Source organism: Perca flavescens, chromosome 4 (assembly GCF_004354835.1).
Source record: "Perca flavescens isolate YP-PL-M2 chromosome 4, PFLA_1.0, whole genome shotgun sequence".
NCBI classification, from domain to species: Eukaryota; Metazoa; Chordata; class Actinopteri; order Perciformes; family Percidae; genus Perca; species Perca flavescens.
In genome coordinates, this window is record NC_041334.1 from 27860761 (window position 1) to 27875172 (window position 14412).

Below are 14412 nucleotides of genomic sequence, written 5' to 3' on the forward strand. Positions count from 1 at the left end.
ATGCCTCATCAGATATTAAGGAAACATGTTAAACTGAAATACTATCTTTTCTGACAACAATGCTAATTTCAGTATTTTTTCTTTTTGAAATTTACATTCCGTGACGGAATTTATGTTTATGTTTTGATCTGTGTGTTGTTATCTATGGTCCAGTTTGACAGGCAGGCCGGGTTGCCAGATATACCTGTAAAAACGTAAACCCAGCGCGCTACAGCTGTAACGTTAGTACAGCCATGAAAGCAGCAAACAAACGAACAGGATCAACAGAGATAGATTCTACATGACATATAAAAAAGAAAACAGCATGTTTCTAACAGTTGCGTGACCAGAGACGTAACAACCCCCTGGTAAATATTGGAGATGTATTTGAAAGATGGAGACAGCTTAGAGCCCAAAAGGACGCAGAGTTGGCTTATTTTCTCCTGAACAGGTAAGCATTAGCTCCACGCTAATTTATCACAGCTACTAGGGATGGGCATTTTTTGTCATTTCAACATTTGTGTACTCACATTGAATTATATAGCTAGAGTAACCGAGTTGGTTACTCGCAAAAACAATTGAGACATAGCCAGTAAAGTGATCCCGACTGGTCCTGGCTAACGCCGCCATGCTAACCCTGCTAACTGTTAACGTTACCGGGAGGACCAGGCAAGCAGCCCATGGCTGTTTACAGCGTGTAGCCTCTTCAGCGGCTGGAGCCGACAATGGCGAGTTATTTTAAGCCACGAGAGGGGGGCTGTAAATCGGAAAGAGAGGACTGTGAGTTTGCAGTGTGTTTAGCGATTGTTGCCGTAATTCTAAGCCAATGAAGTGTGTTCCGTCGGCAAGGTAGTGGTATTTTTAGCGTTTCGTATTGTAATTCTAAGCCGAGGAAGTGTGCCTGACTGGCGTGTGGAGAGGACAGTGAGGTTGTTGTGTTTTTAGCGGTTCATACTGTAATTTTAAGCCGAAAAAGTGTCTGTTAGTTGGTTACAGAGCTCCGCGTGAGCACGGGCTTTTATGACTGTCAATATAGCCAGCATCTAACGTTAGCTACTACTGTGCTGTGCTGTGTCTGGCTGGAGACTAATGTCTGGCTGTGCTGTGAGACTAGCATCTAACGTTAGCTACTCCGCTGTGCTGTGGAGTAACGTCTGGCTATGTGAGAAAAGCGTCCAGCTACATTGTTGTGAATGCTGCGGTCTCAGCCTGGCAACCTCCGTGAACTTCGAGTCTGGGCAGGAGGGGGCGGGGGAGACGACTCTCCCGTATTTTGAATTGGTAGTGCAGTAACTATTTTAACCGCTAGCTGCCAGTATTACACACAATATTACATATTGCACCTTTAAGAGAACGGGTGTATCTCAATGGTTAGCAAAATCCAGAGTGATAGAGAAAGACATATCTATTATATACATATATATCTATATCTCTATGGCTCTGGTAAAATCTATCCCGAGTTTCCCACCTCTGATTCCCACAGGAAGTGACGTGAATGATGACGTTTTCACTCGGACATTTTTTTCTTTCGATGTCCATGAACGCAGCACGGTTATAATAGGCTCGTTCGAGATGAGCCAGATCTGCGCAGAATCGATCACCGGCGATCGCCGCCCAATGCATGCCGGTTAGATTCTTGTCCGACTTGATCCATAGATCCCGACTTGCTCTGACGTCATGCACACGTGGGCAACGATAATCTCACGAGACCAAGGCGGCCGCAGTTCTGAGACGCAGGTAGCGCAGTTGTTTTTCACCAACTGCAAGAGCCAGGCGGACTATACCCCATGGGATCATCACCCTGCTTAGAGATAAGACAGATCTGGATCAATTTAATATATCTCTCTCCAGCAATATTTCAATAAATTGTCTATCTTTCCTAGACAGAAAAGTCAACAACAAAGTAATACAAAAACTTCTATGTGCAAAATCTATCTCTTCCTCCAGATACAAATGGGCCCCCTTATATGAAAATATTAACTGGAATAGAGCATGGAGTAACCCACATAGGTTTTTAATTACAAACAAAGTAAAAGAAATATCATTTAAAATTCTTCACCTTTTTTACCCCTGTAACAAGATTATCTCTAAATTTATCCCTACCGTAGACGAAAAATGCAGCTTTTGCTTTATGGAAACAGAAACAATAGACCATTTATTCTATAGCTGTTCACATAGCTCTTCTCTGTGGAATGATATACAAGGTTTCATTAATGGACAACTTGGCTCAAACATACATTTATCTAATTTTGATATCTTGTTTTACTTTTCTGACTCCAACTCCTCTGTACAATATATAGTCAACTTAATAATTTTGCTTGGAAAATTCTTTATTCATAAATCGAAATTTATGAAAAATAAACCTCTTTTCAATGTCTTTAAACTTGACTTAAAAAATTATATAGATTGTATTTCTGGATTAGAGGGTAAATCAGCATCAAAATGTATGCAATGCTTATCTGATTTAACTTTATAATTAATTTAACTGATATTTAATGTATGATACTCTGGCTATGTACCTTTTTGTTATTTTTTTCTTTTTTTTTTTTCTTTTTTTTCTTTCTTATGTTTCTTATCTTTTATGAAAACATGCTCTGTAACGAAATGAGATGTGTTCGACAAATCCAATCTATTTGTTTTGACAAATTGTAACAGAAATATTTTGCATTAAAATAAAAATTTAAAAAAAAAAAAAAAAAAAAAAAGAGCCAGGCGGACGCAGGTGGACCTACTGCATGCTGGGAAACGCCGGCCTCTCAGCTGATCGAACAGCTGATTGGTTCAGAATCGACTTAACATGATGACGTTTTATGTAAACTTTTTTATTGATTTTGAATTGGAAGGATTTTAACTGCGATTTGTCTGATTTAAAAGCTTATTATGTACAGAACACATGTTGTGAGGCTGATAGTTATGTTTAGCAGACAGAGAGACTAAATCTGTTCAGATTACAGATCATCTACAGTCTGTTGATAATTAAAAACAGCAACAGATCACATGTAGAGAATTTTGACAGCTACTCTGTCATAATAAAATCAACTGGAGACTGTGTAGGAGCTGATATATGGGTCTGATAACATTTTATTAAATCGGAATCGAACCACAGTGTTTGTGTCACTTCCTGTTCAGCCTGAATGCTGCTGGAATCAGCTGGAAAACTGTCCGACTTGAGAGCGAGCGGACTTTTGTCACCGCCCCCCGGCTGCTGCCGCCTGCTCTCGTCTACTTTACAGGCGAGGCGCAGTTCATCTCCAACGAGCTTACTACTTCCATGGCCTGTACTACTATGGCGAGTGGATAGTGCCACGGATAACCTACCGAAGGAGACTGTCGTGTGACTCTAACGTGTGGATTGACTACACCGTCGCCAGTGTACATCGTAGTTGATAAGTACGCCGCCACACCTAGCGTCGTCGCCAGACGTGCCCCCCCCAAAAAAAATTGATTGAGTGAATTCAAGTTCAATATACAGTAAGACTATAGCCTATAGGTTTAAATGTATTTCAATTCATTCAATATATGTTCCAGGCCCTTTAGCCATTATACAAGTTACTCTAAAAGTAGCCTACTGACAGTATACAAATAATACGATGAATTAAAGGTCCAATATGTAATATTTGTACTGTAATAAATCCAAAAATGACACCAATGCCTCATCAGATATTAAGGAAACATGTTAAACTTAAATACTATCTTTTCTGACAACAATGCTAATTTCAGTATTTTTTCTTTTTGAAATTTACATTCCGTGACGGAATTTATGTTTATGTTTTGATGTGTGTGTTGTTATCAACGGCCCAGTTTGACAGGCAGGCCGGGTTGCCAGATATACCTGTAAAAACGTAAACCCAGCACGCTACAGCTGTAACGGTAGTACAGCCATGAAAGCAGCAAACAAACGAACAGGATCAACGGAGATAGATTCTACATGACATAAAAAAATGAAAACAGCATGTTTCTAACAGTTGCGTGACCAGAGACGTAACAACCCCCTGGTAAATAATGGAGATGTATTTGAAAGATGGAGACAGCTTGGATCCCAAAAGGACGCAGAGTTGGCTTATTTTCTACTGAACAGGTAAGCATTAGCTTCAGGCTAATTTATCACAGCTACTAGGGACGGGCGTATTTTGTCATTTCAACATTTGTGTACTCACATTGAATTATATAGCTGGAGTAACCGAGTTGGTTACTCGCAAAAACAATTGAGACATAGCCAGTAAAGTGATCCCGACTGGTCCTGGCTAACGCCGCCATGCTAACCCTGCTAACTGTTAAGGGGCAGCCCATGGCTGTTTACAGCGTGTAGCCTCTTCAGCGGCTGGAGCCGACAACGGTGAGTTATTTTAAGCCACGAGAGGGGGGCTGTAAATCGGAAAGAGGGGACTGTGAGTTTGCAGTGTGTTTAGCGATTGTTGCCGTAATTCTAAGCCAATGAAGTGTGTTCCGTCGGCAAGGTAGTGGTATTTTTAGCGTTTCGTATTGTAATTCTAAGCCGAGGAAGTGTGCCTGACTGGCGTGTGGAGAGGACAGTGAGGTTGTTGTGTTTTTAGCAGTTCATACTGTAATTTTAAGCCGAAAAAGTGTGTCTGTCAGTTGGTTACAGAGCTCCGAGCGTTTTATGACTGTCAATATAGCCAGCATCTAACGGCTTTGCTGACTGTCAATATAGCCAGCATCTAACGTTAGCTACTCGGCTGTGCTGTGGAGTAATGTCTGGCTATGTGAGACTAGCATCTACCGTTAGCTACTCCGCTGTGCTGTGGAGTAATGTCTGGCTATGTGAGAAAAGCGTCCAGCTACATTGTTGTGAATGCTGCGGTCTCAGCCTGGCAACCTCCGTGAACTTCGAGTCTGGGCAGGAGGGGGCGGGGGAGACGACTCTCCCGTATTTTGAATTGGTAGTGCAGTAACTATTTTAACCGCTAGCTGCCAGTATTACACACAATATTACATATTGCACCTTTAAATTGTAGTATCTCATCAGCTTATGTGACCTGCCCACTGTTGGAAGAATGCGTAACTCTAACATTGATTGAACATCGGCGCCATCTACTGGATCATTGGCACTAATTGCCTTACTGTTTATAAGCTTAATATATCTATTTACATGTAACTTTATGTACGTATGTGTATGTATGCATGTATACACTTTATTATATACAACTTATATATGTAGCCTACATAGTAGTGAAACCTTCATGTTTAACGTTACCTTGTTTATCTTTGTTTTTAGCCATAACGTTATGTCTGTTTCTGTGTTGAAAGCAACACCTAGCCAGACTCAAATTCCCTTGTGTTTACACTTACATGGCCAATAAAGCAGTTTCTGATAATTTGATGGAAATTCTAAACATACACCGTTGCCACGTCGCCGCCGGAAAATGTTTGTACATGCACTCGCCGCCTAGTCGCCGCTGGTCTCTCGTCTGCAATTCCTATTAAATCAATTCCAAAATTCCACACGGTTTGGCGACGACGGGGAGGGTAACCTGCTCCTTCTCCTTGTTATCCTTTGAATGACACAATCCACTCGCCATAGTACTTCCAAAGAAATTCTTTGCCTATAGCCGCACACGCCGAGCCCCGTAGCAATGACGTCACTCACACCACGCCCATGGCGTCAAATATATCTTTAGACTAAACAACAACTATTATATCGACATAAACTCCATCTGTCATCTTATGTAGAAGTGTAAGTTTTTGCTTTTGTTGGTAAAGTATGTGAGCAGACAATACAAACATATTTATTCACATATGTCTTTTTAATCTATATTCCATCAATACATTCAAACAGTTGATTTATTGTATTAGTAGTCAAGTACACTGCTACTGAATGCAATAGATCAGGATTATTTTATAACATGTAAAATGGAATATTGTTGTTGTTGTTTGTGGACATTGTGGACCGTATATTTGGGCAGTTCCTTTTCCCCATTTGCCCTTGCACTCCTAGATCTCCTGTTGTTGTCTTTCATCCAAGGATACATTATTTTCCCCTCTTGCCTCTGCTCTATACATACATGAGCAGTTGCTGTGGCTCTTCTCTGTGTGTAATATCAGAGAGCCAAAGTTCCCAGAAACTAGAAGGGTGGTGACTTATCGTAGGGAAATATATCACTACAAATGAAATAACTATACCAATTAAGCCCCAGTAATCTTACAGACACTGTCATGCAGCCTAAATTTGCAGTTTGTATTTCTGCAGATACTTTAAGAATGGCATTGTGTTCATGTTTGACAGCGCATCCAGCTTTGGCTGTTCCAATGTAACAACCACATAATGATAGTGATATGGTGTTCTAAAGATATCTTAAAAAGTGCAGCCACTGCTCAACAAAAGCCATCCTCAGTATCTCTCATGTGAAACCTTAAACCACAAACACCATCAGCACTGTTAGAGGAATATTATATACAGTATTTGCTCTCTGAAACCTAAATAATATCAATGTACTTGTTTTGTGTACACACACACACACACACACACACACACACACACAGCACAGCACAGCAAAATGATACATTTAACAACAAATGTTTTTTGGTCAAGCTCTGACCACTGATATCCATTAGTTGTGCATTACGTAGTGCATATCAGATGAAACCCCCCCCTCTGGTTGATCAATACAGTTTAGTGTCCACAGTAAACTGGGTGAGGCAGTCGACACAAGCCATCAGTGGTATAGGATCCTTAACATCACAAAGGAATTTTATCAAATGGAGGTAAGAAAGACTAAATGTTTCAATGAATAAATGTTTTTTATTGTTATAAATTTAAAATATTCCTAGATGATAATAATGTTATAAGTAAAAAAAAATATCGGTCCGGTGGGGGTAATACATGATTGCGTATTGGGATTTGATTTAAACTGTTTGTTGCAGGCCTCAAAGAAGGATATGTCAGACCTGGAGGAGGGCATGGTCACTATTATCAAAGTTTTCCACAAATACTCGGGTCACAAGTGCAAGCTGAAGAAAGCAGAGCTTAAAGAGCTTATCAACAATGAAATGAGTGAATTCATAATGGTAAGTTATGGAAGTAAAAGTGTCAAAATTGGCATGTTTATGGCAGCATCTGTAAGTAGTACAAGGCTTGTAAAAAAACATTAAAGATAATAGACTCTTAACAAGCATGTGAACAGTTACAATGTGTGTTGTTGTAAATTAGATACTCAAGATATGTTGACCGGTGAAATGTAGCTAAGTAGGCCACATTTACTCAAGTACTGTGCTTAAAGAGATATTTTGCTGATTAAAATCTAGCTCTGTGTCATTTTTGTGTGGGCAGTATGTTTAGATAAACAGTATTTGGATTCCCTCGTTAGCGCCAGTGCACAGACCTTGGCTGCTCTGCGGAAAGCTCCCTGCCCTTGTCCCACGTAGAGAATCCAAACACCGTTTATGTAAACACACTGCCCACACAAAGATGACACAGACCTGGATTAAAATTCAATTTTGAGGTACTTGTACTTTAGTTAAGTATTCTCATTTTCTGCTACTTTATACATCTACTTCACTACATTTTGGAAGCTAATATTTTACTTTTCACTGCACTGGATTTATTTGATAGCTTTAGGTACTTTGCAGATTCAGATTAATAATAGAAAATGTAAAGTAACTAATACATTATGATGTGTTATTATAGGTTAAGCCTCAGATACTTACTGAGCTTAACGCTAACATAGCATGTACACGTTACAGTTTCTGCTATGCTGACCAGCTTAGTCTAAAATATGACAAATGAACAGAGGATTAACGAACAACATTACTGTATCACCAGCTTCAGGACAAAAGTTGAATTCCATCCAACAATTTTGGTTTCTGCTGTGTAATGAGCATGTTGACCTCATGGTGTCACTAGCGTAGCTATATACTTCTAGTCTTGCTAAATAAATGAAATTGCCTTTCTTTCAATTTTCCTGCTGAACAGAAAATTCATGAGAACGAAACTCTGGATAAGCTCGTTGCAGACCTCGACCAGAACGGAGACCTGGAGATTGACTTCAAAGAGTTCATCACCCTCATCGCCATGGTTACCTCAGCATGCAGTGAACTCTTCATCCCAAACTACCATAATGATTAGTTAGCATGTATAACTACTTATTACTTATTAAACATCTGAAGATCACAGAAACAAGAGTGTCTGAATTTTTTTAAATGGGGCTGAGTGATTTGTGTACATAAACAAGTTGTCTGAGAAGATTTAGACCAAATTGGATGGCGAACCAAATCATAGCTAGCTTAGCTATGTTCCATAACACATGTAACATTATCTTCCCTGATGTTTTTTATCCAGCATATTTTTATCAGCCGAGATCCGCTGCTCGTGTGAGTAACGTTACATCCCAGAACAAAACACACAGCCATCGTAACGTCTTATACTTCAACAGTTTTTTGACAAACGGAGACTTTATTGATTTGCAACATTATCTTTTAAACTGATGAACATCATATGTGTAATCCATTGCTCAATTCAGATGGGATCAAAAACATTCTTTGTCTCTCCCCATTCACTATACCCTACACAACTGTTTATGAAATAGGTCCCATGGTGATCCACCGGAAGGGGAGGGACTTGCCTCTCTAAATCGTACAACTGCAGAGCGGCACCTTCAGACCTGCATTTTTTTTAATCAACAGTTCACCGTCTCAGATTACGTTCCATGAAATCCAGGATCTTCTTCCAGGCATCTTCCTGGGCAGCAGCGTGGGGTGCGGGGTGACCTCCCCACAGGGTGACCACTGCAGGAGAAACAAAAACGGGGGAAGCATCACGATTATTATTACTTTTCATAATAAGTTACTTATTCTACAATGACCAGTCTCACATTAAAAACGTAATTACAACAAGCATAAAATAGGATTTGGCTTAATGAAAAATGCAATTTTGGGACAGCGCTCACGTTTCTCTGGTTTGACGCTCCACAGGGAAGCTCTTGAATTTGGTGTGTAAGGCGGTTCAATCAGGTGACCGGCACCGGGGTACGACAAACAGGTGAGCAACTGGGATTTACCTGCAGCCATCAGGGTCTCCTCAATCTGATGACCAATAACACAGCACTATAACAACAACAACCAATAACCTTACAGTGAGCCTATAAAAAAGTGCATACAAGAGCATTAAAGTGAATATCACAGTGAATACATTTAAAAATCTGTTTCATTTCCAGCTTAAGTGAATGCCTTTTTGAAGGAGTGTGAGGACTGCTCAAATGTTTGACTTAACAAATACACATATAACAAAATACTATCCAATATGGTTTCACTAACTGAAAAAAATTAATGAGACAGTTTACCAGGTTGGCACTCTCTATACTTGAAGCGCTCAGGTCATCTTCACCCACTATGTACATTAATGGACAGTTGAGGTGCTCTATCTGCAAAAACACAAGATGTCATTCTGGAGAGTGAGTTTCTCTTATTGATACAAAATATAATGGATATTGATTTGATATTTTATAAACATGAGTGTGTACAGTGTACATGTGTGTTGTGATGGGTTCGGGGGGGGCTTTCAAATCTTCACCTTCACTTTGCTCTCAGCCAAAAGGTTTGCAGGCAAGGAGACGTCTTTGAAACTGACGTGGCCTTGATCATTATATGTCCAATACTTCTTTTCACTAAATAGGACAAGTTAACAGAGAAAATCACAACTTGTGTTATTTTTGGAGACATTGTTGAAAACAACCTCTGTGATACACATTTCTGCTTCTCAAATTTATAAAGTCTGGGTTAAATACCAGAAAATCTATTTTAGTAGATCTCAATCGATTAGGCAATTAAATTAACAATGCCTTAAAACTAAAACTAGTACTATAGACATAAGAATCACACTTGATACTAGACCAAATCACATCAGATAGATTCCTGCAATAATCCCACAGTAATATCTTGACAATAATATCTTACAATTTGCGTCTTAAATTACCATTTACCTTTCAAAGTGTTCAGTCTTGCCATCTGGATCGGAGAATTTGACGGTACTTCCTACTGGGCCATTGACACAAATCAAACAGGCTGGCTGGAGGCAAGAACATTAATAATTGTTGAAAGTCAATGTAAACTTACCAAACTTAAATAAAACTTCTATTGCTTTGAGCTATGTATTGATCAAACTGTATATTCAGAATGGATGACAGGGAAAGGCCTTTCGGACATACTTTGACAACAGCCTTAGTGGCAATTCGAAGAGTCAGGTAGACTCCAAAGGAGAGACCTATGATCCCAACTCTGTCGGCACACACCTGATGATGATCTTGGAGTAGGCGGAATGCTGACTGTCAAAACAAACACATTGGGTATTTTTATGGAATTACAAAATAATCAAAGTAAATGTGATACATGATGCAGAAAGAAGAAATGCATCTCATCTTACTTCGAAATATGAATCCCCAACATTGATACGGTCTGGTGAGCCAGGCAAATCTTTGTGCCCTATGTAGGCAAGGGACAAGCTAGCATAGCCCCTGGATGCTAAAAGGGCGGAGCGGTACTCTACCAGTCCTCCACCCATTCCCCACAGGTCCAACATGGCTGGAAATGGGCCTGGTCCTGCAGGAAATCAAAACAGTAGGTGCTGTTCAAAGGACACAGTCTGTCCAGGACAGTCTTACAATTTGTGAGTGAATGCTTCAAATCTTGTGCTCACCTGGCGGTAAAAACAAAGTCCCCACAACTCCATCCTGACGAATCGCTGTTCTCAGTACGCCGGGTGCCATGTACCAGCGCTCAGTAATAACTGCAGCCAGCTCAGTGCTTTGCCTCTCACTCGGTGAAACATGGCCCTCGAGTAAGGACAAATGCATTACATATGGAGTCTCTACGTTTTTTTTCCTCAGCCTGTAAGAAAGAATCCATTTCAGTCAAGAAATTCTCATCAACCATTTACCAATTATTGCAAAATTACAAGTATTTGAGTTTGGCAGTGTGGCTCTTCTCCTTTAATACTCAAGAGCAAGTCTCTGTGACTATGACATAAACTTAAATAAGACATAATTAGATGGACATGAGCTGATATTTAGTTGCTATCCCCTTTTATTAGAATGACCCTAAATTCTAAGATGGGTGTGATTGCAGGAGGCAGTTGCATTTGTGGGAAGCAGTCAGTAGTTGCAGCAGCTAGGTAGGCTGTAATAATAGAATGAATGAGAGCCACATCTGTTTTTATGGACCAACTAATTTTTTGAGTTAGGTTGCGGTCATATATTATTGGAAGGTGTGTGGAAAATATGACTTTAAAATTACCACTGTGCCCTGCCTGAACAACTGCGAGGCACCATTATTAATAAGGTTCATGTAGAGTTGTTAGGATTTGAAACAAGTGTATAAGACAACACACAGTTGGGTTTGATCCCACAAACTATTTTTTCTTAAACTCTCAGTGAGCTTGTTCTCATCACCTGCCTCAAACTTTCTCTTGCACCAGGAGCCGGCTGCAGTCCCCAGAAGAGTCCCATCGGCTCACAGCCCAAATATGAACCCCTGACTGAATGATCCTTGGTCACTATTGAGGAGACAGAAAGACAGAGACGAGAGAAGATTACCAACTGCCTGCATTAAAGCCTAAGTGGTTACAATAATTTCAAAATGAACAAGTTAAAATATTACATTTGTGGTAATTCTAAAAGAATTACATATAATCCAATATGCAATATACTGTACTGCGAAACTCGGTGTGACTCACAGTTGACAGTGCCATCTGCATTTGTGTTATAATGGGCAAATGCCTCCCATAGATCACCATCATCACTGTGCATTTGTGCACACACTGTGATAGGACACTCTGGGGGCAGGAAAGATCCTTTAATGCTGATTTGTTCATCTATGAGGGCACGAACAGGAGCGGCTGTTAATACGGGGGCTTGTCTAAAGCTGCTCTTCCACCGAACTCCAACTGCGGGTAGAAAAAAGAAATACTCCTTTAAAGTATTCCAAACAAACTCTAAGAGGTATTGCACATCATAGTGTATTTTAAATGCTGTAATCAATGCAAGTATCAGAGGGCTGATAATGATCCAACAGACCTTGATGTGGAGAAATGTTAACATTTGCATGCATTTAGCTGATGATTTTGTCCACACCAAATCAATTTACATAATTGCCCACATACACACCCATCAGGAGCAATATAGGTTCATTGTCAACATGTGAACAGAGAAGCTGGGAATCAAACCACTAACCCTACAGTTAATGGCCAACCTTGACTTGACATACTCACCCTCCTTTACTGCTGTACAGTATGTTTCTGCATGTACATAACTTTAGCCAATGAGGAGACACGTGTGCCAGATTGATTTCACTGACTTGAGTGCAGTAGTTTATAAGAGATGACAGGAATTATTTTCTAGACAAGCACTTCAGTCTAAATATTATTCCTAAAAATAACTTTTGTATGATTTCTAGAAAATGTTTTGTGATTGTTTTACACTAAACACGTAACAAAAGCGGCTTTAGGGAAATTATTATTTATTAAATTATCTCAGATGTTTACATACATCACAATCAGACCTTTATGTAAAAGCAGCAATGGTAGACCTGGTCCTATATATGGCCTGATGATAACAATAAGTAAATTTCACTGCTCAACTCAAACACAAGTTCTCCAGTAACCCCTAAAACACAATAAAAACATTATTCTTACCCACAGCACGATGCAAACAAGCAAGGTTCCTGTGTACACCGATGCATGGTTTCGTCATTTTTATGAGTTGTCGTATTGTCATAATAGCACATGAGCTCTGACCATAAGGTGTTTCTGTCTAACCCTATACAAAATAATTGAGTAACTTTAGAGGACAAACACAATTCATGAACATGCCTATTTAGTGAAATAAGGTTCTTCTTCCCAGTCAACAAATGTACAAAGTTAAATATTAAACGTGGAGGTGGTGCTCAAAGTTCGATGTGCGTCAGATTTATCTCGCAAGCGCAATAAAATATGCTCCACGAGCAAATTATATAATTTTACACGCTCAGATATCACTCTTCATGCCCCAATTCAACAATTGAGCGTACAGGCAGCTGCAGACGTAAAAATAAACATAGAGAGAGGGAAAGAAGGCGCGTGTGTTTTATACATAAATCTATAATCTGACGCCACAGTTGCACACCATTCCGAGGAAATATGTCATTCAACCCGGACAGCTTTTTAGCACAAAATTCCTTGTTCGATACGATCTCTTACCATGGTTCGATAAAACAGCGTTGTTGCAATTGCCATCTAGTGTACTGGGCTCAGGGGCGCCGCCAGGAATTTTGGGCCCCATGACAAAAAATCTAATTGGGCCCCCTCTGCGCAGCTGTTGTCACCACACCTCTAGGACATAACTGTCCCATCAAAAGCTTTACAGAACTCTAATTAAAGGCTTGCAACTGTCTTGCTTCTGGTAGTTCAATACTAGTACTAGCACAATATTAACTGCTGCTGATTTGTACATGCATGCAAGTCTAGTATGTAGTTCACTATTTGATGCAAGATTAAAAGCAACCATAAAAAATGTGCTGAAGGCCATCTTTTACAGTCTCAATGTATTTTTATTGTAAAATTTGACAAAATGGAAAATTACCTTAACAAAATTATTATTATTATTCATAATTATTATAATTATTAAGGAAAGATTTAAAAAAAAGAAACAAACAAACTTAAATATATATTAACTTTTCAATCAAAATAAATTAACATCATCCTCTCAAAACAATGGAAACAGCAGATTTTTTAACTTAGCTGCACATATATGCCAAAAAGAAAATAAAGTGGACATGTAAAATGGAATTTCCACACCAGGGTTATTATAGTGACACAAATCGAGAAAAAAAAGGTTTTGAGGTTTGGAATATGGTCATAACAAACTAACAGTACCAGTGACATCAAATTAAAAGGTATGAATAAGAACAAAGGACTCCTGGAAACCCAAACTTTTCTCTCAAATAACAGGCATGTCATTGAACCCAATGTTGCTCACCTTCTTCACTGGGACAGGGAGGGGCTGTTAGGGGGAGACTGGGCTGCTGCTGACTCATATGTTGTTAAGTCTAAGGCTAAGAGGGAGAGGGACAATGATTTAATATGAATATCTTGCTAAACGTTTCCCTGCACTGATTACATGGTGATTAAATGTAGGCTAACACTAGTCTGTAGCTAGCTAGCTTATTTCACTATGGACATTAGGCCAACAGGTTAATACCACTCACAGACAGGCTACCCACCTTTCTTGGTGAAAAACTGGGTTACAGTTTGACACCCTTTCCTTTGTCTTTCCTCTGTCTCTCTCTTTCCTTTTTTGAAAACCAGATTTTGATTTAAAGTTACTCGGCAACATTGTGGTCACTGTTAGTAGTTCTGGCGCATCTCTTGACAGCAACTAAACACCGTTGTCACTGAGTGCGCAGGACCAAACCATTTAATGCAGATACAGAGGGGTGGTCGGTCAATAT

General features: G+C 39.6%; 2 protein-coding genes across 9 annotated transcripts; one reads left to right on the forward strand and one right to left on the reverse strand.

Annotated features, from left to right (window-relative positions):
* Positions 1-396: 396 nt before the first annotated feature.
* On the forward strand, positions 397-8104 carry LOC114553815 (protein S100-B). Of its 3 annotated transcripts, none has more exons than XM_028575196.1 (4): positions 397-430; positions 6610-6702; positions 6862-7005; positions 7910-8104. In XM_028575196.1, the coding sequence occupies exons 2-4, from the start codon at positions 6697-6699 to the stop codon at positions 8060-8062; spliced, it is 303 nt and encodes a 100-aa protein (XP_028430997.1). In that variant the 5' UTR covers positions 397-430; positions 6610-6696; the 3' UTR covers positions 8063-8104. The 3 variants fall into 3 exon arrangements, with proteins under 3 accessions (XP_028430997.1, XP_028430999.1, XP_028430998.1); XM_028575198.1 differs by lacking the exon at positions 397-430 and adding an exon at positions 3190-3369; XM_028575197.1 differs by lacking the exon at positions 397-430 and adding an exon at positions 4026-4057.
* Positions 8105-8376: 272 nt separating this feature from the next.
* LOC114553794 (acyl-coenzyme A thioesterase 4) lies at positions 8377-14342 on the reverse strand. 6 transcript variants are annotated; one of them, XM_028575157.1, is made up of 12 exons: positions 14185-14342; positions 13941-14016; positions 11663-11872; positions 11383-11482; positions 10628-10818; positions 10355-10530; positions 10140-10256; positions 9915-10000; positions 9506-9599; positions 9276-9356; positions 8883-9018; positions 8377-8721 (listed from the first exon to the last, which is right to left on the reverse strand). In XM_028575157.1, exons 2-12 carry the CDS (start codon positions 13996-13998, stop codon positions 8621-8623), a joined length of 1350 nt encoding a protein of 449 aa, XP_028430958.1. In that variant the 5' UTR covers positions 13999-14016; positions 14185-14342; the 3' UTR covers positions 8377-8620. The 6 variants fall into 6 exon arrangements, with proteins under 6 accessions (XP_028430958.1, XP_028430960.1, XP_028430961.1 ...); XM_028575159.1 differs by lacking the exon at positions 13941-14016; XM_028575160.1 differs by lacking the exon at positions 11663-11872.
* Positions 14343-14412: the final 70 nt, after the last annotated feature.

What these genes read in the sequence shown, in the direction of transcription:
- LOC114553815 (XM_028575196.1), top strand. An exon ending in AAATGAGTGAATTCATAATG is followed by an intron (nt 7,006 to 7,909) that starts GTAAGTTATGGA and finishes CCTGCTGAACAG; the next exon opens with AAAATTCATGAGAACGAAAC.
- LOC114553794 (XM_028575155.1), bottom strand. Translation starts at nt 13,244, where the DNA reads ATGGGGCCCAAAATTCCTGGCGGCGCCCCTGAGCCCAGTACACTAGAT. An exon ending in AAGACTGAACACTTTGAAAG is followed by an intron (nt 9,600 to 9,914) that starts GTAAATGGTAAT and finishes TGTCCTATTTAG; the next exon opens with TGAAAAGAAGTATTGGACAT. An exon ending in TGGCTGAGAGCAAAGTGAAG is followed by an intron (nt 9,357 to 9,505) that starts GTGAAGATTTGA and finishes GTGTTTTTGCAG; the next exon opens with ATAGAGCACCTCAACTGTCC.